The 20,103-nt window shown below is 37.3% G+C and overlaps 1 protein-coding gene across 1 annotated transcript in view; it reads right to left on the minus strand.

The window, feature by feature from the left end:
* tbc1d22a (TBC1 domain family, member 22a) overlaps positions 1-20,103 on the minus strand; it is a 212,609-nt gene that overhangs the window by 116,159 nt on the left and 76,347 nt on the right. The window contains exon 4 of the mRNA XM_039762143.1: positions 17,990-18,060. Within this exon, the coding sequence (XP_039618077.1) occupies positions 17,990-18,060 (71 nt within the window). The remainder of the gene's footprint in view (positions 1-17,989; positions 18,061-20,103) is intronic.

A 20,103-nucleotide genomic window follows, 5' to 3' on the forward strand; every position in this document is an offset into this window, starting at 1 on the left:
CAGTTCTTCCAAAGAGCAGCAACAACTATCAGTAAGCTTTTGCATGAATTAATCAATATTTATAAAGTTGAACTTCTCTCTGTTCAAGTATCACATGAAAACCATAAAACCTACTTCTACAAAACTTGACATTTATTAAACATATAGCCTAAGTTAGGGTAATAAAATTTGTGATTTTCTATGCATAAATATGTAGATACAATTTTTAAACATAGCCTCATTAAAATAATCTTTTGATATTACTTGACAGAAAAATAGTCTCAAGGGAAACGTTTCGGCAAGAAAATGCACAAGCAGAAGAAACTGAAGATAGGAAAAGAGTACCCCCTCTGAAAAGTGTTTTTATATGTCTGCATATATATGCATTTATCCAAGAAAGTACTGACCGTATACATAGGTTCATGAGATAAAGATCACAGGATGAATAGCTACTTAAGGGGAAACATTTATGTGTAGTCAATTTTTTTTTTGTAATTATATCAGAAATGGAGGATACTGTGTCTTGCAAAAGTTTTCAGTCCCCAAAAACTATTTTTAAATTTTATCATCTCAGATTCTAAACCTTCAAAATTTTACAGAAACATTTTTGTATCTGATCTAAAAAAAAACAGTCAATTGAAACAAATCAAAATATTTTCAACAATTTGGTAAAAAGAAAAATTAAGAGATGTAAAAAGTTTTCATATTTGTTATAAGACCAACTTTGATCAGGTGCCGCGTATTATATTATCAACTGACCAAGTTTGTTAAATTGTCTCTACCTGTGTTGTAAAAGGATGAATCACATGCTGTCAATTAATTAGTGAAGAAAAATTGCCTCTCTGTCCCTATGGTCCAACAGAATGGTAGGGATTTTAAACAATGCAAAAAAAAATGAAGATAAAAGAAAACTCAATACAAATAAGAAAAGTAGGGATCAGTAAGAGGGTACAAGCCCATATCAAGGGCCTCTTGAATTGGGGAAAAACAATATGCAACTACAGTAACATTGCCTAGGTCAGGCCATCCCTCTAAATTTAGTCATCAAACAAAAACAGAGAAGCTACTGTAATCAACTGTAGCTTTGACTAAGTTTCAGGAGACAACAACTGCTATTAAAAAGGATGTTCACAGCTCAATAGTCTCTAAGGCATTGAACAAAAAAAGACCTTTATGTAACAGTGGTAAGGAAAAAAAACTTGCTGGAAAAAAAAAAGCTGGTCTGTAAAAATTTTCAAAATGTTACTTGGAAGATCGAACAAAATATGGCAGAAATTCTTGTGATCTGATGAGACTAAAGGGGAACTTATGGCTTGCTTGGACATTTAATGATATGTGAGTTGAAAATGTAATACTGTACCTGAGTCAGGTAACACCATCCACACAGTAAAATGTGGTGGTGACAGCATCATGCTGTGGGAATGCTTTTTAGCAGCAGGAAATGGTAAGCTTCTCAGGACTGATGGGAAGAATGTTGGTAACACAGACAGCTCTAGAGGGAAAACTGTTTCCCTGAGCTGGAAACCTTAAAATGAGAGGATATTTTTCTTTCAACAGGACCATGGTTGATGAGCCTACTTTTTAGAATAACAAATACTGTAAGTGTCTTAAAATGAAGAAAACCAATGTCTTTACATGGCTCACTCAGAATGAGTCTCAAAAATTGCTGTCTACTGCTGCTCCTCAACTAACCTGGCATAGCTTGAACAATTGTACATGGAGGAATATGAAGATCTCCACATTGTGCAAAATTAACAGCGAAATCTCAAAAAAATACTCTCTGTAATTACTGTGAGGGGTGATTCAGCAAAATACTGAATGGGGGAATGAATCCTTACAAAATATTTCAGTATTTAGAATTATTTTTTTTAATTGGTTTATAATTGTTTTCAGAAGCACTATGAAAAAAGTGTTTGATTTACAAATACAAATTCCAAAGGTGTGATAATTATTTATGTGAAAACGTGGTTAAGGTCTGAACACTTTTAATGGCATGATACCTAACATAAGCAGGATAATTGACAAGTGTCCTTTTTCAGACACAGAGTTCTTGTTCCTATAAAAATAACTGAGTAATATTCAAAACAACAGTAAAGTGCACATAACAAAAAAATATCATAAGGGACACTCCAATTAGTTTTACTCAATATGCAATATCACCACTTTCAGCATCACCTATTCACGTAGCCTTGAAGTGCCAGTGTTATCTTAAACTTTCAATTGTATTTGTTCTTTAAAAGACATTTTCTTAAGGTTGCTTCTTAAACAGGATGCATTTCGTTTTATTGTTTTTATCTGTGACATACCAATGTTTCTAAGAAAAAGTGTCTGGCAGAAACAGCGAATATTGGTACTAAAAAAAATAATACTGGGACAAATAATCATAGCTGCCAAAACAGTTACTGAGTACATCCTGACAGAATGACATCAGTAAGGTTAAATCAAAGGGAAGAAGAGTATAAGGTTAAGTTAACATTACATGAATGTTAAGGGAACAAAATACTTTTTTGATAATGTAAGCAAATAAAACACAACAAATGCCAAAAGTCCAGCTATAAAATTCAGAAGTTTTGCAAAGACTGTATAGATTTTTTTTTTTAAAAGATTCTACTATGTTCTGAAAGTACTTAACAGATGTCTGTACCATAAAAAGAAAGTCTCATGATAAAATAATTGATTACAGGAAAATTTACTGCTACAGAAGTTCATTAATCACCAAATATACAGCCAATGTGTGCCCATTTTTTATTCTTTTTTTCTAGACAGATTCTACAACAAGATGTATGTTAGCTTTGCTGTCCCCTTTAAACCAGAAATAAGTGCTATTAGCATATGTCAGTGTAATTAAATCTAATTGATAATGTACTGTGTAGGTTTTAAATATTGGAATATGAAAATGCATAGCAGCAAGATGATCTAAATTTGATTGATGATGTACTGTAAAAGTCCAGTTTTAAGAGTTAAACTGCATGCAAATGTCTAATTTCTTTTAACAATCAGGTCTTACATGTTTTCTTAATACCAATATAGTGTATAATATGTGCTCTAAAATTCAGCAACTGTTTTGTAGTACAGATGTTTAATTTAAATAATTATACACTATGCTGTAATAAATTACGGAAAGTTTGAAAAATATACCCCAAATCTTTCCTGCAAAAGCAAGAGTCAGTGAATGTTAATTCAATTTTTCTTTTTAATGTTGTCCTTCTGCTATGTAAATTACTTGCAATCAAACTTGTCGCAGAGTGGTGAAAATAATAACTTAGAAAAATAAGTGCAGTGAAAGCAATCCAAGTAGAGTGAACATAAAAAAATAATGTAAATTATAACATCAGCTCATTCCCGGACCTTGACAAAAATATTTCTGAGCATTTAATATCTGACACTAGGGTACCTAATGATTCAGAAGAAATACATAGTGAAACCAATGTTAAGGGTTTACAGTTATAAAATGAACACAAAGTTAGCAAAGATAAATACTAGTTTTAAATGCATGTGTGCCAAAAGACATTATTTAAATTGTGTTAAATCCAATAAATAACAGCATACCAAGTTTTTAACTTTAGACATTTGTATATAGTACAATGAAATTTGTACTTGCATGTCTCCTCAGACAAATGAGAAAAATACAAAAAAGTATAATTAGGATGCTATTATATACAGTGTATCCGGAAAGTATTCACAGTGCATCATTTTTTCCACATTTTATGTTACAGCCTTATTCCAAAATGGATTAAATTCATTTTTTCCTCAGAATTCTACACACAACACCCCATAATGACAATGTGAAAAAAAGTTTACTTGAGGTTTTGCAAATTTATTAAAAATAAAAAAACTGAGAAACCACATGTACATAAGTATTCACAGCCTTTGCTCAATACTTTGTCGATGCACCTTTGGCAGCAATTACAGCCTCAAGTCTTTTTGAATATGATGCCACAAGCTTGGTACACCTATCCTTGGCCAGTTTCGCCCATTCCTCTTTGCAGCACCTCTCAAGCTCCATCAGGTTGGATGGGAAGCGTCGGTGCACAGCCATTTTAAGATCTCTCCAGAGATGCTCAATCAGATTCAAGTCTGGGCTCTGGCTTTGCCACTCAAGGACATTCACATCGTTGTTCTGAAGCCACTCCTTTGATATCTTGGCTGTGTGCTTAGGCTCGTTGTCCTGCTGAAAGATGAACCGTTGCTCCAGTCTGAGGTCAAGAGCGCTGTGGAGCAGGTTTTCACCCAGCATGTCTCTGTACATTGCTACAGTCATCTTTCCTTTTATCCTGACTAGTCTCCCAGTTCCTGCCGCTGAAAAACATCCCCACAGCATGATGCTGCCACCACCATGCTTCACTGTAGGGATAGTATTGGCCTGGTGATGAGTGGTGCCTGGTTTCCTCCAAACGTGACGCCTGGCATTCACACCAAAGAGTTCAATCTTTGTCTCATTTTGTTTCTCATGATCTGAGAGTCCTTCAGGGACCTTTTGGCAAACTCCAGGCGGGCTGCCATGTGCTTTTTACTAAGGAGTGGCTTCCGTCTGGCCACTCTACCATACAGGCCTGATTGGTGGATTGCTGCAAAGATGGTTGTCCTTCTGGAAGGTTCTCCTCTCTCCACAGAGGACCTCTGGAGCTCTGACGGAGTGACCATCAAGTTCTTGGTCACCTCCCTAAGGCCCTTCTCCCCCGATCTATCAGTTTAGATGGCCAGCCAGCTCTAGGAAGAGACCTGGTGATTTTGAACTTCTTCCACTTACAGATGATGGAGGCCACTGTGCTCATTGGGACCTTCAAAACAGCAGAAATTTTTCTGTAACCTTCCCCAGATTTGTGCCTCGAGACAATCCTGCCTCGGAGGTCTACAGATAATTCCTTTGACTTCATGCTTGGTTTGCGCTCTGACATGAACTGTCAACTGTGGGACCTTATATAGGCAGGTGTGTGCCTTTCCAAATCATGTCCAATCAACTGTATTTACCACAGGTGGACTCCAATTAAGCTGCAGAAACATATCAAGGATGATCAGGGGAAACAGGATGCACCTGAGCTCAATTTTGAGCTTCATGGCAAAGGCTGTGAATACTTATGTACATGTGCTTTCTCAATTTTTTAATTTTTAATACATTTTCAAAAACCTCAAGTAAACTTTTTTCACGTTGTCATTATGTTGGGGGTTGTGTGTAGAATTCTGAGGAAAAAAATTAATTTAATCCATTTTGGAATAAGGTTGTAACATAACAAAATGAAATATGCAAACTGGGGGCATCAAGACCACTAGGACTGAGTGCCACTGGTCTGTAGTGATTCAGACACACCCTCTAATTCCAAACAGACTGGATGCCATGCAGACATTACTTATTTCACCCTGCTATACACAGAACCTCCAGGAAACACTATTACATACCTCAGGCTATTTGTGACCAGATATATATTTTTTATAATTACACATAATTTATTTATTTATCATCAACTCACAAACAGCCATGTGATTACATTTATTAAACACCTCCACTGAAAAAAAAACATTTTTAAAATTACTTCTAATATTTCCTACAAAATGTAAGTAACAAATTACATAGTCATATTGTGCTACTCGGCACAATAATCAAAGACCTCAGATTCATTTTTGTAATCACTACAATGGTAAACTGTTTTCTGAGTCTACTGCTAGAGCAAAGGGTCTGAGTACTTAGGACCATGTGATATTTCAGTTTTTCTTTTTTAATAAATCTGCAACAATTTCAAAAATTATTTTTTTGTCGGTCAATACGGGGTGCTGTGTGTACACTAATGAGGAAAAAAATTAATTTATGAAAAAATTATGATTTTAGCAAATGGCTGCAATATAACAAAGAGTGAAAAATTGAAGGGGGTCTGAATACTTTCCGTACCCACTGTATATATTAAAATGTACCAAGCAGTTATATAGGAATAATGTATTTTTTTTTCTTTTTAACAGTATTTTCATCTTGATTTTCATTCGACTTTCAAGGTGTTCTAATTGTTTCATTAATCCATTATTTGCTAATCAGTGGGTCTGTCTCTAAAGTAGCTGCCGCCTTTGATTATTCAGTGTTGTTTGCCTGGGTGTCTGCTCTGCTCGTTTTAAGTTGTAATTATTAAGATACAATGAAGGGGGAAAAACTGCACAGAGAAGGTGCAAAGTATAATGAAATTAACAAAAGACAGTTAAGCATTTAAATCTATAGCAAAAGCAGAAATATTTATAAATGTCTTATAAATGTAAAAATCATGCTGCTATGCTTTTCTGAATGTCAAATAAAAGAAAAAAAAAATACCATCTAATTAAATGAGATCAGTGCTATAAGGTGTTGTCACTGATTAGTAATCTGGTTGGAACAAAAACCTGCAGCCACAGGGGGTATCCAGGACCGACGTTGAGAACCCCAGTGCCAGAGTCTTGTGCAGAGGGACAATAACATCATGGTCAAGCTGTTGTAGGCCCAATACCTAACAACAATGAGCAGGCTTACCAGGATGAAGTGCCGAGTCTGTAGTACTGGTATCAGGACAATACTCTACACCTGAATTTCAGCAAGGCAAAGGAGCCGTCTATGGACTCTGGGAGAAAACAGTACAGCCACCCACTCAAAAGTAACAGCACTGAGGTGGAGAGACTGAGCACTATCAGATAGATACCTTGGTGTCCACATCAAAGAAGAACAAACTGATATCTTGGTAAAGAAGGCACAACATTGTCTTTATCATTTCAGATGCCTCAGGGATTTAAGACTGACCTTGCAAACTTCTACACATTCACATATGAAGGTATCCTGAGAGGAAGTATTACTGGCTGGTTTGGGAACAGCATACAAAAGGACTGCAAGGATCCACAGATAATGGTAGATCACCTGAATGCATGACTGGGTATATACTTTCTAATTTTGAGGACATATACACCATGTGAAGTAAGACTGGGGAAAAGAAAATTATCAATGATACCAGTCATCCCAACAACTGCCTCTATTCCATACTTCAGGCAGGTAAAAGGACACTACTGTTCAAAGTCTAATTCTGAAAGATTTGGGAGGAGTCTTTTCCATAGTCCATATGGATTTTGAATAAAAAAAGTGTCTAGAATTACATGATGTCCTTATATTAACTCTCTTATATCAAATTAACTTTTTTTTTATTGCAGTTGAAAATTATTTTTGAGGTTTATAAAGTCATATTATTGTCATATTCTTCTCAAAGGCACAGTCATTTCAATACATATTATACTACATACATAATTTGTATGTAACAAATAAAATGTGACATGATTTGCACTGTTTTGCAGTCGAGTGATACTGAATATACGTGGCATCTTCTGTGTTTCTTGCCCACTTCTGCATTTGTAAGAAGCTCTCTAAGGTGACATGGCTTGAGCTGTTTCACTCTGTGCAGCTGCTGCAGCAACTTTCCCACCTTCATCTTCATTCTCCTCCTCTTCCTCATTTGAGCTCTGCCCATCTGTAATTTCCTGTCAACAAACTTCTGAAGTATCAGATCATGAATGATCACTCTGCACTGCCTCATTCTGTATTGTTCATCATTTGTCTTCTGGCTGCCTGCTTCTGAGTCACACTCTTACTCATCATCGCCATCAATGACGGGACACTTTCAAAGAGTTGTGGTGCTGAAAAAGCTTTGCAGTACTTCTTTAATCCCTTGCCTCTCTAAACATGTGCATACCTACATAATAAGCAACAAGACAGAAATGCAACTGTAATGAACATATATAAAGCCAAAGAGATAGGTAAAAAGTATGTTTTCTTCGAGCGCCGTTTACAAATGAAGCACTTAAAATGAACATGTAAAAATACTGGCATTTTACTTTGAGTCGCTAGCAGCCAGATTCTTTTTAAGCAAATAATTATAATAAAATCATTCAAAAGTATTTTGGTATATTTCAGGTACTAAATGGTTGTAGGTGAAAATTATCAGGCATTACTTTGGGAACTGCACTCACACTGTAACCAGGGGGGACTGGGCGGTCTCTTGGTCTGGAATCAATACAGATTTTATTTTTTTTCTCCAGCCTCTGGAGTTTATTTTTTTTGTTTTTTCTGTCCACCCTGGCCATCGGACCTTATTTATTCTATGTTAATTAATAAAGCACTTTGAGCTACAATTTGTTTGTATGAAAATGTGCTATATAAATAAATGTTGTTGTTGTAACATATGACACCATTACAGCTGTAAACAAAACATCATGGGTCACTAGTGTTCCAAGGCATAAACACAAGGGTTAAAAGTCCTCCTTACATGATTTACAAAAACAAAGAAGAATGAGGCATGAAGGGATGTTTGCTGTCACAATAAAAAATGGGAATTGAAAACATTAAAAAAAGTCATGTTGGTTGGGCATCCCAAATTTGTAATTCCAAAATCAAAAATTATTTGCGCACTGACACAATGCCCACAAGTGGAAAATCCCACCTATGTGAGGATCTGACCGATATTCCCACTAATTTTTAACAGATAAGAGGATGCAAATAACACATAAGCTGGCACCTACCATTTACAATCCATTTCTTCAATAAACCTTTGAATTTAAGCAGTAGGGGAGATCATGGTAGAGGGCGGGATGTGTCTCTATTGAAATTTTAGGAACTGCAAGTAAAAGGCATAACAGCAGCTGCACAACACTTCCAAACTGCTCCAAAGGCAATAGAATGAGCAATGCAATTTAAAAGTGCTGTGTGGTGCAGCGTATAAGGTAACACAAGCTTGGACACTCTGTTGGCATAAGTTTGTTATCAATCATTCTCACCTCCGGACCTACTGTATGTGCCATTATGTACTGTGTGTTGATTATTCTCTTTGTACAGTACCCTTTAAGTCAAAACACAGCATTGTAGGTGGAGACTACCGGAACCAGAAGTGAACAATGGTGTTTCTGTCTGCCGTTGCTCCCCGGTGCTGTTTGTGTATTTTTTCTATTTGTCTTTTACTCATTTTTTAAACTGATATAACGTATTCCTGTCCCTGGTTTCTTTCAGCCTTAACACAACCCTAGCAGAACTGTTCTGTTCTGTGCTGGCTGCAATCTGTGTGGGTAAGTGGAAAGTTTCTCACCGATTCCCTGCTCAAGTATCTAGCTTTGATGAATAGGTGGTGGAAACTTTCCCTTGTTAATTGCTGAGTACTTGTGGAAATCCCAGAAGTGATGGTCTACTGGTTAACGTGTTATTTTAATTGGGCCAAGTAAGTACAGAAGGGTTATATTGCTTAGCTGCCAATTTGGAATTTGCTTAGGTGATTTTTGAAAATCTACTATGATAAACCTCAACTGCTTGTCATGGATTACTATGCCTACTCTGCTAAACTAAAACACTCACCGACTTCGAACAAACTATGAATCGCCTGCTGCACCGTGGAATTCTCCAAAGTATATTCACTTCATTGTTTTTGTCTCAGCAGGAGTAACAACTGGTCTACTGCTTCACTTTGGTCTGAAGGATGCTATTGTCCGCATATTTTTGAGCGAGGTGTTGATTATAACGTGTCGATTCCTCTGGTGAAAATCACTGATACATTTGGCCATAGACACTTTGACGTTTGCATTATTTAACACATGATCTATCTCTAACAAAGCTCTGCTGATTTTATTATACAAACTAAGATGGATTGTTTACATCTTACAGCAAAAGGGTGATTATTTTCATCTAAATAATGTGCTCCCTCCAGGGTTTGTCTGCATCTCTAAATCCCATTCTTCGAGGAGCAGAGGCAGTCTCACAATAATTCACTGCAAAGACCTAAAATTATCACCAATACATCTTTTAGAGTATCATTCCTTTGAACTGTTGACTTGCTTCCAAAGGTTGTAAGTATGACATTACTTGAAAGAATCTCATGTTAGAAGTCTCCGTCTCACGGGACTTCATTCCAAAAAGTCTCTTCAAAAGATCACCTCTCGTTGCAGGATAAAAAGTCTCGTCTCCCAAGATTTTTTTTATTATAACAGAGAGAGAGAGATCTATATATCTATTTATCTATCTATCTATCTATACAAAAAAAGAGTACATGAAAAAGATTGTTGTTGTGAAAGGAAAGCAGTGTTTTTAAGTGTACAGTAATCCCTCACTATATAAACCCGACTTTCGGCTTCACTCTATCGCGGATTTTAAATGTAAGCATATCTAAATATATATCACGGATTTTTCGCTGGTTCGCGGATTTATGCGGACAATGGGTCTTTTAATTTATGGTACATGCTTCCTCCGTTTGTTTGCCCAGTTGATTGCATACAAGGGACGCTATTGGCGGATGGCTTAGAAACTACCCAATCAAGAGCATGTATTACATATTAACTAAAACTCCTCAATAATATAAGATATGCTTTCCGTGCGGTGCTTGACTGTTTGCTTTTCTCTCTCTCTCACCCTCTCTGCGCCTGACGGAGGGGGTGTGAGCAGAGGGGCTGTTTGCACAGAGGATACGGACGCTCCTCTACAAAATGCCGTTTTATCGCGGTGCTTTGGCATACCTAAAAGCACGTATTGATTTTTTGATTGTTTGCTTTTATCTTGCTCTCTCTCTCTGACATTCTCTGCTCCTGACTGCGCTCCTTTGAAGAGAAGATATGTTTGCATTCTTTTAATTGTGAGAAAGAACTGTCATCTCTGTCTTGTCATGAAGCACAGTTTAAACTTTTGACTAAAGGGTGTTTTTTCATGTCTAGAGGGCTCTAATAATGTTAACAATGTGGGAGAGTTTATATGGGCTAAAAATATATAAAAATAACCATACAAACATATGGTTTCTACTTCGCGGATTTTCATCTATCGCAGGGGGGTCTGGAACGCAACCCCCGCGATCAAGGAGGGATTACTGTACTTCATCCTTAATATTCCTTTTACTCATACTATACCCTTATCTTATAAAACTGAAATCTGCTTCCAAGAAGTCAACAATTGATTGGCCATGAGTGCAGAAAGTAGAGACACCAAAAGCTAAAACAGGGGGGTGGGGGAATAAATAAAAACAAAAGCACCAGGACATTTTCATTTTTTCCCTGGAAACATATACATAAGGAAAGCAGCTCACCGGGCCCTCCACCCAATCCCCTTCCGCAACATACACAGTAAAAATACATTCCCTGAAGTCATCTCCACTTCCCTTTCCAAAGTGCCCATATGAAGACAACCATTTATAAATCACAGAACAAAGTAACGCTAAATATCTGCAGGTAATGAAGGTGCCACTCACACCTCCAAATCTCAAGAGTGAAATTAAAGCAGTGAAAAATTATAAGGTTTAAATCAACAGCTCTCCTCCCAGTAGCACAAACAAGAGAAAAGCAGTCTGTGAGGCCGATAAGAACAGACTTTAAGAGAAGAAAAGTGTCTGTAATCTGGAAACTGCCTAAGGCCTTTGGAACATATTTTGTAAACTTTAAAGTTCAAATACTCAATGTGTATGAGATATTTAAATGGGACAGATACAGTAGAAATCAGTTACAGACCCACCTGCCAAGTTCACTGGAACCCTAAAATTGAAGGCATATGTAGAAAATAAACTAAAGCTATAAATGAAAAAATGATTTCTTTTATAGAACTTCCGTCAGTGCTGAGCTCAACTTGGAAGCTGTGTTGGGAAGATTAGCATGTGTGGAGAAGTTGATCAACCACAAACTGCTTCAAGTTGTCAAACAGAGCCTCAATGTTTGCTCCACTATCATGCTTCATACTCTGCATATAGAGACTTCTTAACAGGACTGGAGATATGAAAGTGGAATTTCCTCAATCCATATGGCAACCTTGTATTCCAGATGGTAAGTAGATATTTATATATATTTGTAATGGTACTTATTGCGGAGGCAGTTTCTTAAACTAAGGAGAAACTGGACTGAGAGCTAACTCAACTTGTACACATTAGCCATGGAACATTTCTTATAACAAACATTATTCTGTAGTTTTGTCCTCTTTCATTTTTTAAGTGTATCTATATAAAACACTATATTAAACAATAAAATTCATATGAGTGGAAAAAATAAGGGTTGAATACACCTTTAAATTCATGGTTGGTATATTGAATAATTTACTCAAAACAGTAAAATACCTAATGAAAAAGTCAAATCTTATTCAACTCTCAAAAGACAAGATCATCTCCCTAATCAATATCTACTTGTTCATTTTCTGTACAAGCTTATCAAATTGCTCTACCAGAAGCATCAGACAAAACCAACTTGGGACAAAATGCCAGCTCTTCACAGTGTCTAATAATTATGAATGGGTACATTTGGGTGACATTTACAAAAGGTTAATGGACCATACTTTCATGGAATGGAGTGTGAGGATTTGAATATACACCTGGGATCATCAATACGTGGCTCGAAGGACTTGTACAAGTTTTCTCTAGCCCTTGGGTCTTCTTCTAAGACATATTTTCAGTTAAAATTACAAAGACCCTATAAACATTAGGCATCTATAAAATCAGACACATGTAGTCTGAAAGGTGCAGGGGCTTAGTTCACGCTAACAAAGTACACAAGGCACATGAAAGAATTCCTAATGAAATTAAATAATTTATTCCAGGTTTGCCTCTGATTCCAATTTGATTTCAGCACAGCACTGAAGGTATCATGACTATCATTTAAAAAGCCCACATATTTTAAGTTCAATGTTAAAATTACACTGCTCTTTCAATTCAAAAAGGCTTTAGTTATTGTTATCTTCACCATATTTTAAATTAGCTTTGAAAGATCGATTATGTGAGATCATGACCAACCTGTGAAAAATAATCATTTTATCTTTCATCACACATTTCAATGAGTTACAAATTGTAGCAATAATAATTTGCTTTTTAATGTAGCACCATACCATGCCACAATAAAGGAACGGAGGTTGGGTATTCATCTCAATGTAATGAACTTGGCTATACTGGTCTAATCAACTATCCAGCCATTTTCTAGTTTATCTATGCCTATGGCAGGTCGACAATAGTGATGAACTGAGCTAATCCATGCTATATATTTATTCAAAAGTAAAATGTATTTATTTATTTAAAAACATCCCAATTCACCATAAATTCTTGAGGCTAATGTTATTAGGATGGGAAACAGAAAGCAGACTCTTGTGACACAACTTTAAATGCATTAAATGGAAGTGCATAATTAGAGGAGCTGTTTAAACAGTACACATCAATCAGCAAACACTGAAGTCTTCATCAACTTTCTGAAGACAAATAAATGTTAATTATCACAACAAATAAAATGTGGCAAAAGTATTTTACTAATACACTAGAGAATCAGATAGCGGCTCCACAGCGCTCTGAGTAAGGGCCAGTTTTTAAATAGATAATCACCACACTCGCAGCGGTTTCATGAGGGGGCGTAGTGGTTGCAGCAAGCCGCGGGGCGATCTGCAGTGTGGGCGTTTCTCACCTAGTGCACAGGTGAGGGACTGCCCACATCCGTGACTGTTCCTGTGGCTAATATGCTGCAGCTGCTATGGCCCCTCGTCACGAGTCAGTTGAGGAAAGGAGAACAACAAAAAAAAAAAGGAACGAACAGGAAAGAGAGAGAAGGAAACAAAGGTTGCAGCAGGAAGCAGTGAGGAGGAGAGCGCAAGTCGGTGAAGCAGGAAGCGGGCAAGCACTCGCATGGGCCAACACCTGGGAGAAGTAGTGGTTGTGGTCGCTCCCGTAGATTTGTTTTTATGAAGGGCGGGAGTGACCGGAAGATGTAGGACTCTCCGCAGAAGGCAGCGGGACTTGACACATGGTGTTCCCTGCGTGAGAGCCTTGGTCGTGGGGAATTCCCAAGTCGCTGTCCAGAGGAGCCGACCGGGGTCAAGGATCGATAAGGCAACTGACAGCATAGGCAGGCACAAAGGTCAGCTGCAGAAAGAGAGCGTCTCACTTGTTGCAGGGCTCAGATGGGTGAAGCAAGAGAGACGCTAGTTTAAAAGAAGGCTTTAAACATTGCTTCCATATGAACGTTTTAACCTCTTTTTTTAAAGGATTGTTTTTGCTATGTTGTTGCCTCCACTGTGTAGCTCATCTCGGTGACATTATCGACGGTGTTGGGTTCAAGGGCTTCCTGAACAGCGATGGTAGCGTGGAGCCGAACCCGCATCGTCACAACAGGAATTCTAAAATAATGTTAAAATCTTCAACTGATATCTTTGATTGCACAAAAATAGCCTTAAAGTTGAAATAAATGTCAAATAAACCAGATAAAATTTAAAGCATCCTCAATTTCCACCTTATCTACAGCTCTTGTATTTCCATGATGTTTGTTGTTGCCACATGTCTTCTTCCCTTACACTTCCTATTCTTATTTCTTTTCGCTTCCATGTCTACCTCCCACACTGATGAGTCTCCATTCCTTCTAAACAAATCTTTATTCCGCTTCCCTCAGTCTTTGATTTCTGTGAAACTGTCACTGAATTTTCCTTTCCTTGCAGCTTTTCTCAACATCCAAAAACAGTTCAAGACATCAAAAACATCCTTTGACCCTAATTTGTGTCATTTTTCTCTTTACTTCTCCTCTATAGTAAATGACTCAGGCATTTCTGACCTGCTGGGTAAGCACAGACCCACCACCCATACCCTGGGCCCCATTATTTCACATCTTCATCAGTGCATCTCTCCTTTCTTGATACCTTGCATCTCTTTTCAATGCCTCACTGACCACTGGCATCTTCCATAATGATTTCAAGAAGCCTCATACAATCCCTCTCTCAACGAGTCTGCCACTGAGAATTACTGCCCTGTCTACCTTCTTACATTACTAACCAAGAACCTAGATGGCATAGCTCAGAAACCACTCTATTCATTTCTATAAGCCAACAATCTACTAGATCTGTTTCAATCTGGATTCTGCAAAGGTCACTCTACTGAGATTGCACTGCTTTTTGTCACTAATGTTTTTAGACCTGCTCAAGATGCGTTTCTCTCCACTGTCCTAATCCTCCTTGATCTTTCCTCAGATTCTGATACTGTTAACCACTCCCTACTTAACTCTTCCCTTGAGAATCTTGGAATTAGTGGTTCTGTTTTAGACTGGTTCAAGTCCTATCTCTCGGGCTGATCCCTGTATGTCCCCAGTCCAACTCTTTGTCTTCTCCACAGAAACTTTCTACAGGACTGCCTCAAGGATCAGTACTGGGTGGTCTTCCCTTTTCTCTCTACATTCATTCTTAAGCAAATGTCATTACTATTTAAGGCCTCTCCTAACACCTCTATTCTGATGATGCACAGATCTTCCTTTCACCCAAACCAAACAACAAAGCGGTTTCAGCACAGATTTCCAGCTGTGTCTCTGCCATCTTATAACGGATGAATGGTCATCGCCTTAAACCTAACCTTTCAAAATCAAATATGTTGTAACTGCCCTCTGATTCTCTTTCCATTGGTCTTGAAGATGTCACCCTTTAACTATCAGTCACAATCAGAAACTTGGTATGACTTGGTTCAGTTTCATTCACTGAACATATCTTTAATAGACAATTCTTATCATTTCTTTTTTCATATTATTAAAAAGATTCTTGTTCAGTAATTATGTCATACAACTCCTTGTATAGGCTTTGATTCCCTCCTGGCTTGACTATTGCAACACTCTCCTTGCAGGTTCATCCAGCTGCTATCAAACCTTTTCAGCTCCTCCAAAATGTAGGTGTTCTCACTTCCTCATTTGACTCCTACTACTCCTCTGCTTCGTTCTCTCCTGTTGCTGCAAGGATTTGCCTGATCCCAGACCAATCCTCCTCTTCCAAGATATGCCATGACTGTACTATATTACTCCATTCTAGCTCCAATGATGTGGAATTATTTTTCATTATCTGTTCATATTGCATCTGATTTACTTGCGTTTATGCATCTTTTCAAAACACGCCTTTTTATTAACTACTAGCCAACTCCGCCGCATAATTATTTATTGATGGGTGAACAGTTCCTGAAAGACATAGTTGTCCAAATGGGGTGGGTCTGAGGATACGACTGTGAGTGAATGAAAAGATGGAACTCTGTAGAGAGCAACATACAATTGTCCGTGACTGAAAACTGGTTTTGGCAGATACATGCATATCTTTTTGAAAGTTTGGCCCTGTGCCTTATTAATTGTCATTGCAAAGGCCAATCTAACAGGAAATTGCCTGTGTGTAAAAGTAAAAGGAAAATTTGAATCTGATGGGGTCAGGGAAATCCGGAGAATAATGACAGTTTGTGAAGTAGCAGCTGCGATAGTTTTACACTCCAGTACATTGCGGTGAATGCTGGTAACGGAAAGTCTAGTGCCATTACTGAGACCTTTTGCTGGCATGTGGTTTCTGAGAAGAATTACAACTGAACCAATTTTAATTTTGAGTTTATGCGGAGGCATGCCAGTGGTAATAAGATTAAGAAATTTGTGTTTGGTGAGGTGTTGCATGCGGGCACATGAGCAGGCAGTGCGCATGCCTCGAGTGCGAGGGTGGACGTGGGAGGAGGGTTAGAGTTGGCGGGTGGTGCTCTGTCATGCATATCCCATGGTCTCTGTCGTGCGACTTAGTCAATTATATATAAAGATTTTGAATCTGCTTAGCTTGTCTTCTATAGGATAACTGCTGCTGTACTGACAAAGAGTTTAGGATACTGATTTTTGTCTACCTGTAGGCATAATTATGTAATAGTTCTACTCCTTTGTGTTTACTTTATCTTGTTCGCTGTTGCTTTAATGCTTGCACTTTTATTATGTATGCATTACAATTTGCTTTGTAAGTTGCCTTGGACAGCGATGCCTGCCAAATAAATAATAAGAAAGTATCAGAAATTTGTGAAATTTCAAATTTCAATTAAATATTATTGTTCAGCGAGTGTTATGTTTCTGCCACGTACAAATGCAAGCATAAAATTTCAAAACACCAAATGTCACATGGTGTTGGTGTGACAAATCTGATTTGAAAAATGTATTACAAAAGCAGGTTTAAAGAGTTTGTGTAAATAAAAATATCCTGAAAAATCTGAGGGTATACTTACACTGGCAATTTGTTCCCTGCCCAAGCACGTTTGTCCGCATGTAACCTGGTAAAGTCTAGTTCGTTTGACTAGTGTGATTGCACCATGCCGGGCCAGCCAGGCCATGCCCTGGCCCACTTGGAAGAGGTGGGCATGAGAACAGATCAGTTACATTTTCATTTCATTCAATTTCTTTTGAGTTAAAAGCAGGTTCTGATTCTCACTTTAAACATGAATGTGAATTGTAGCTGGCAAGAAAAGCTGTAAATTCCTCCCTTAACATCATTTGCCATCGTAAAAATTTCTTGTATGTGTAGCACAATTAACAGCAAAACACTGAGGTACACATAATCAGTAAATCTGTAAGAGGGTAGAGCATTATCCTGCCCTTCACAACTTCAAAACAACCACAAAATAAGCAACATTGTTTTGATATGCATGATGTCACTCAGTGTGTGAAACTTGTTTTGGCATTACAGAAAGTTGCATGGTCATGACGAAAGCATGTACAGGCCCAGAATGATAAGTGCTTTATGAGTGCAGGTCAGTGGCAGAGTAGGGAGGGTGAAAGGTATGGAACAAACATGTCTAGTGTGAGTACACACTTAATGAATGCATGTTGGGGGATGTCTTTGTTACTGCAGGACAGAAAGTTATTTAGGGAGAAAAAAATGTGGATCCGATTTGATTAGGTAAGCATCTCAAAACCTTTCATAAGTTTGCGTGAATAATTACTACTTCTATACTTTATCTCGATTTTAATCCCATATTAAAAATTAGTCACCTTAAATGCATTTCTGAGCTTGTAACTGCATTTTTGTAAATTCCCCTATCAACATCTCCAAATGCATAACAAAGTACAAAAACATAACTTGAGCACTTAATAAAGAATGTAATTAAAGTAAAAAAAGATGCGCAAATTGCAATATTTAGTCCCAATAACAATACGAACATGTGAATAATTTTTGATGTACGGAGGTTTTCTGTTAAAAATAAAACTTTTAAAATGAAAATGGCCTACAATAACATTTAATAACAGGAAATAAGGAGGAAAAAAAAGAAAAACTTACTGAAAGAATCTTCCACGTTATTGCTCGAACTTGTCTTGGTATCCCTGACCAGCTTAGCTTCCGCAACTCTTCTAGTAAAAGAAAATATATCCTTGTGAATTAAAAATATTTGAATAAACTTAAATTAATCTAAAAAATATTTAACTGGTTTTATTAATGGTTAATCCAAAATTGCTTTGAACAAAATACATATACACACATCTACCTCTCTCTCTCTATATATATTATATATATGTATATATATATATATATATATATATATATATATATATATCTATATCTATCTATATCTATCTATATCTATATCTCTATATATACACACACACATACATACATATATCAATATCTATCTATATCTATATATCTATATCTCTATCTCTATATATCTATATATATATCTATATCTATATATCTATCTATATTTATACACATACACGTATATATACATATACATACACTTACATATGTGTGTTGGCAGCATTGAGTTTTTTTTGTTTTTTTTTTAAACTGTTAATTATCTAATTAAAGTGTTCTAGTTCATACCTAAGTAACCCGGAGATACAGTATATGTAGAATTTGCCCACAACATTCAAACTTTATTTACAAACCGGATTCCAAAAAAGTTGGGACACTATACAAATCGTGAATAAAAACTGAATGCAATGATGTGGAGGTGCCAACTTTTAATATTTTATTCAGAATAGAACATAAATCAAGGAACAAAAGTTTAAACTGAGAAAATGTATCATTTTAAGGGAAAAATATGTTGATTCAGAATTTCATGGTGTCAACAAATCCCAAAAAAGTTGGGACAAGGCCATTTTCACCACCGTGTGGCATCTCCCCTTCTTACAACACTCAACAGACGTCTGGGGACCGAGGAGACCAGTTTCGCAAGTTTAGAAATAGGAATGCTCTCCCATTCTTGTCTAATACAGTCCTCTAACTGTTCAATCGTCTTGGGCGATTATGATGTGCCAAATGTTCTCTATAGGTGAAAGATCTGGACTGCAGACTGGCCATTTCAGTACCCGGATCCTTCTCCTACGCAGCCATGATGTTGTGATTGATGCAGAATGTGGTCTGGCATTATCTTGTTGAAAAATGCAGGGTCTTCCCTGAAAGAGATGACGTCTGGATGGGAGCATATGTTGCTCTATAACCTGAATATATTTTTCTGCATTGATGGTGCCTTTCCAGACATGCAAGCTGCCCATGCCACACGCACTCATGCAACTCCATACCATCAGAGATGTAGGCTTCTGAACTGAGTGTTAAGGACAACCCAAGTTGTTATCGTCCTCTTTGGTCCGGATGACATGGCGTCCCAGATTTCCAAAAAGAACTTCGAATCGTGACTCGTCTGACCACAGAACAGTCTTCCATTTTGCCACACTCCATTTTAAATGATCCCTGGCCCAGTGACAACGCCTGAGCTTGTGGATCTTGCTTAGAAATGGCTGTAGAGTTTCACTGAGAGAACACTCTAGAGTTTCAGCTGGCAACAGTGGATGGCATGGTGGATTGTGTTCACTGACAATGGTTTCTGGAAGTATTCCTGAGTCCATTCTGTGATTTCCTTTACAGTAGCATTCCTGTTTGTGGTGCAGTGTCGTTTAAGGACCCAGAGATCACGGGCATCCAGTATGGTTTTACGGCGTTGACCCTTACGCACAGAGATTGTTCCAGATTCTCTGAATCTTCGGATGATGTTATGCAGTTGATGATGATAGATGCAAAGTCTTTGCAATTTTTCGCTGGGTAACACCTTTCTGAGAGACATTGCCACTCTGAGAAGCTCTTTTTATACCCAATCATGTTGCCAATTGACCTAATTAGTGTTTATTGGTCTTCCAGCTCTTCGTTATGCTCAAATTTACTTTTTCCAGCCTCTTATTGCTACTTGTCCCAACTTTTTTGGGATTTGTTGACACCGTGAAATTTTGAATCAACATATTTTTCCTTTAAAATGATACATTTACTCGGATTAAACGTTTGATCTGTCATCTACGTTCTATTACAAATAAAATATTGACATTTGCCATCTCCACATCATTGCATTCAGTTTTTATTCACAATTTGTTTAGTATCCCAACTTTTTTGGAATCCGGTTT

Source organism: Polypterus senegalus, chromosome 8 (assembly GCF_016835505.1).
Source record: "Polypterus senegalus isolate Bchr_013 chromosome 8, ASM1683550v1, whole genome shotgun sequence".
Classification (NCBI taxonomy): domain Eukaryota; kingdom Metazoa; phylum Chordata; class Cladistia; order Polypteriformes; family Polypteridae; genus Polypterus; species Polypterus senegalus.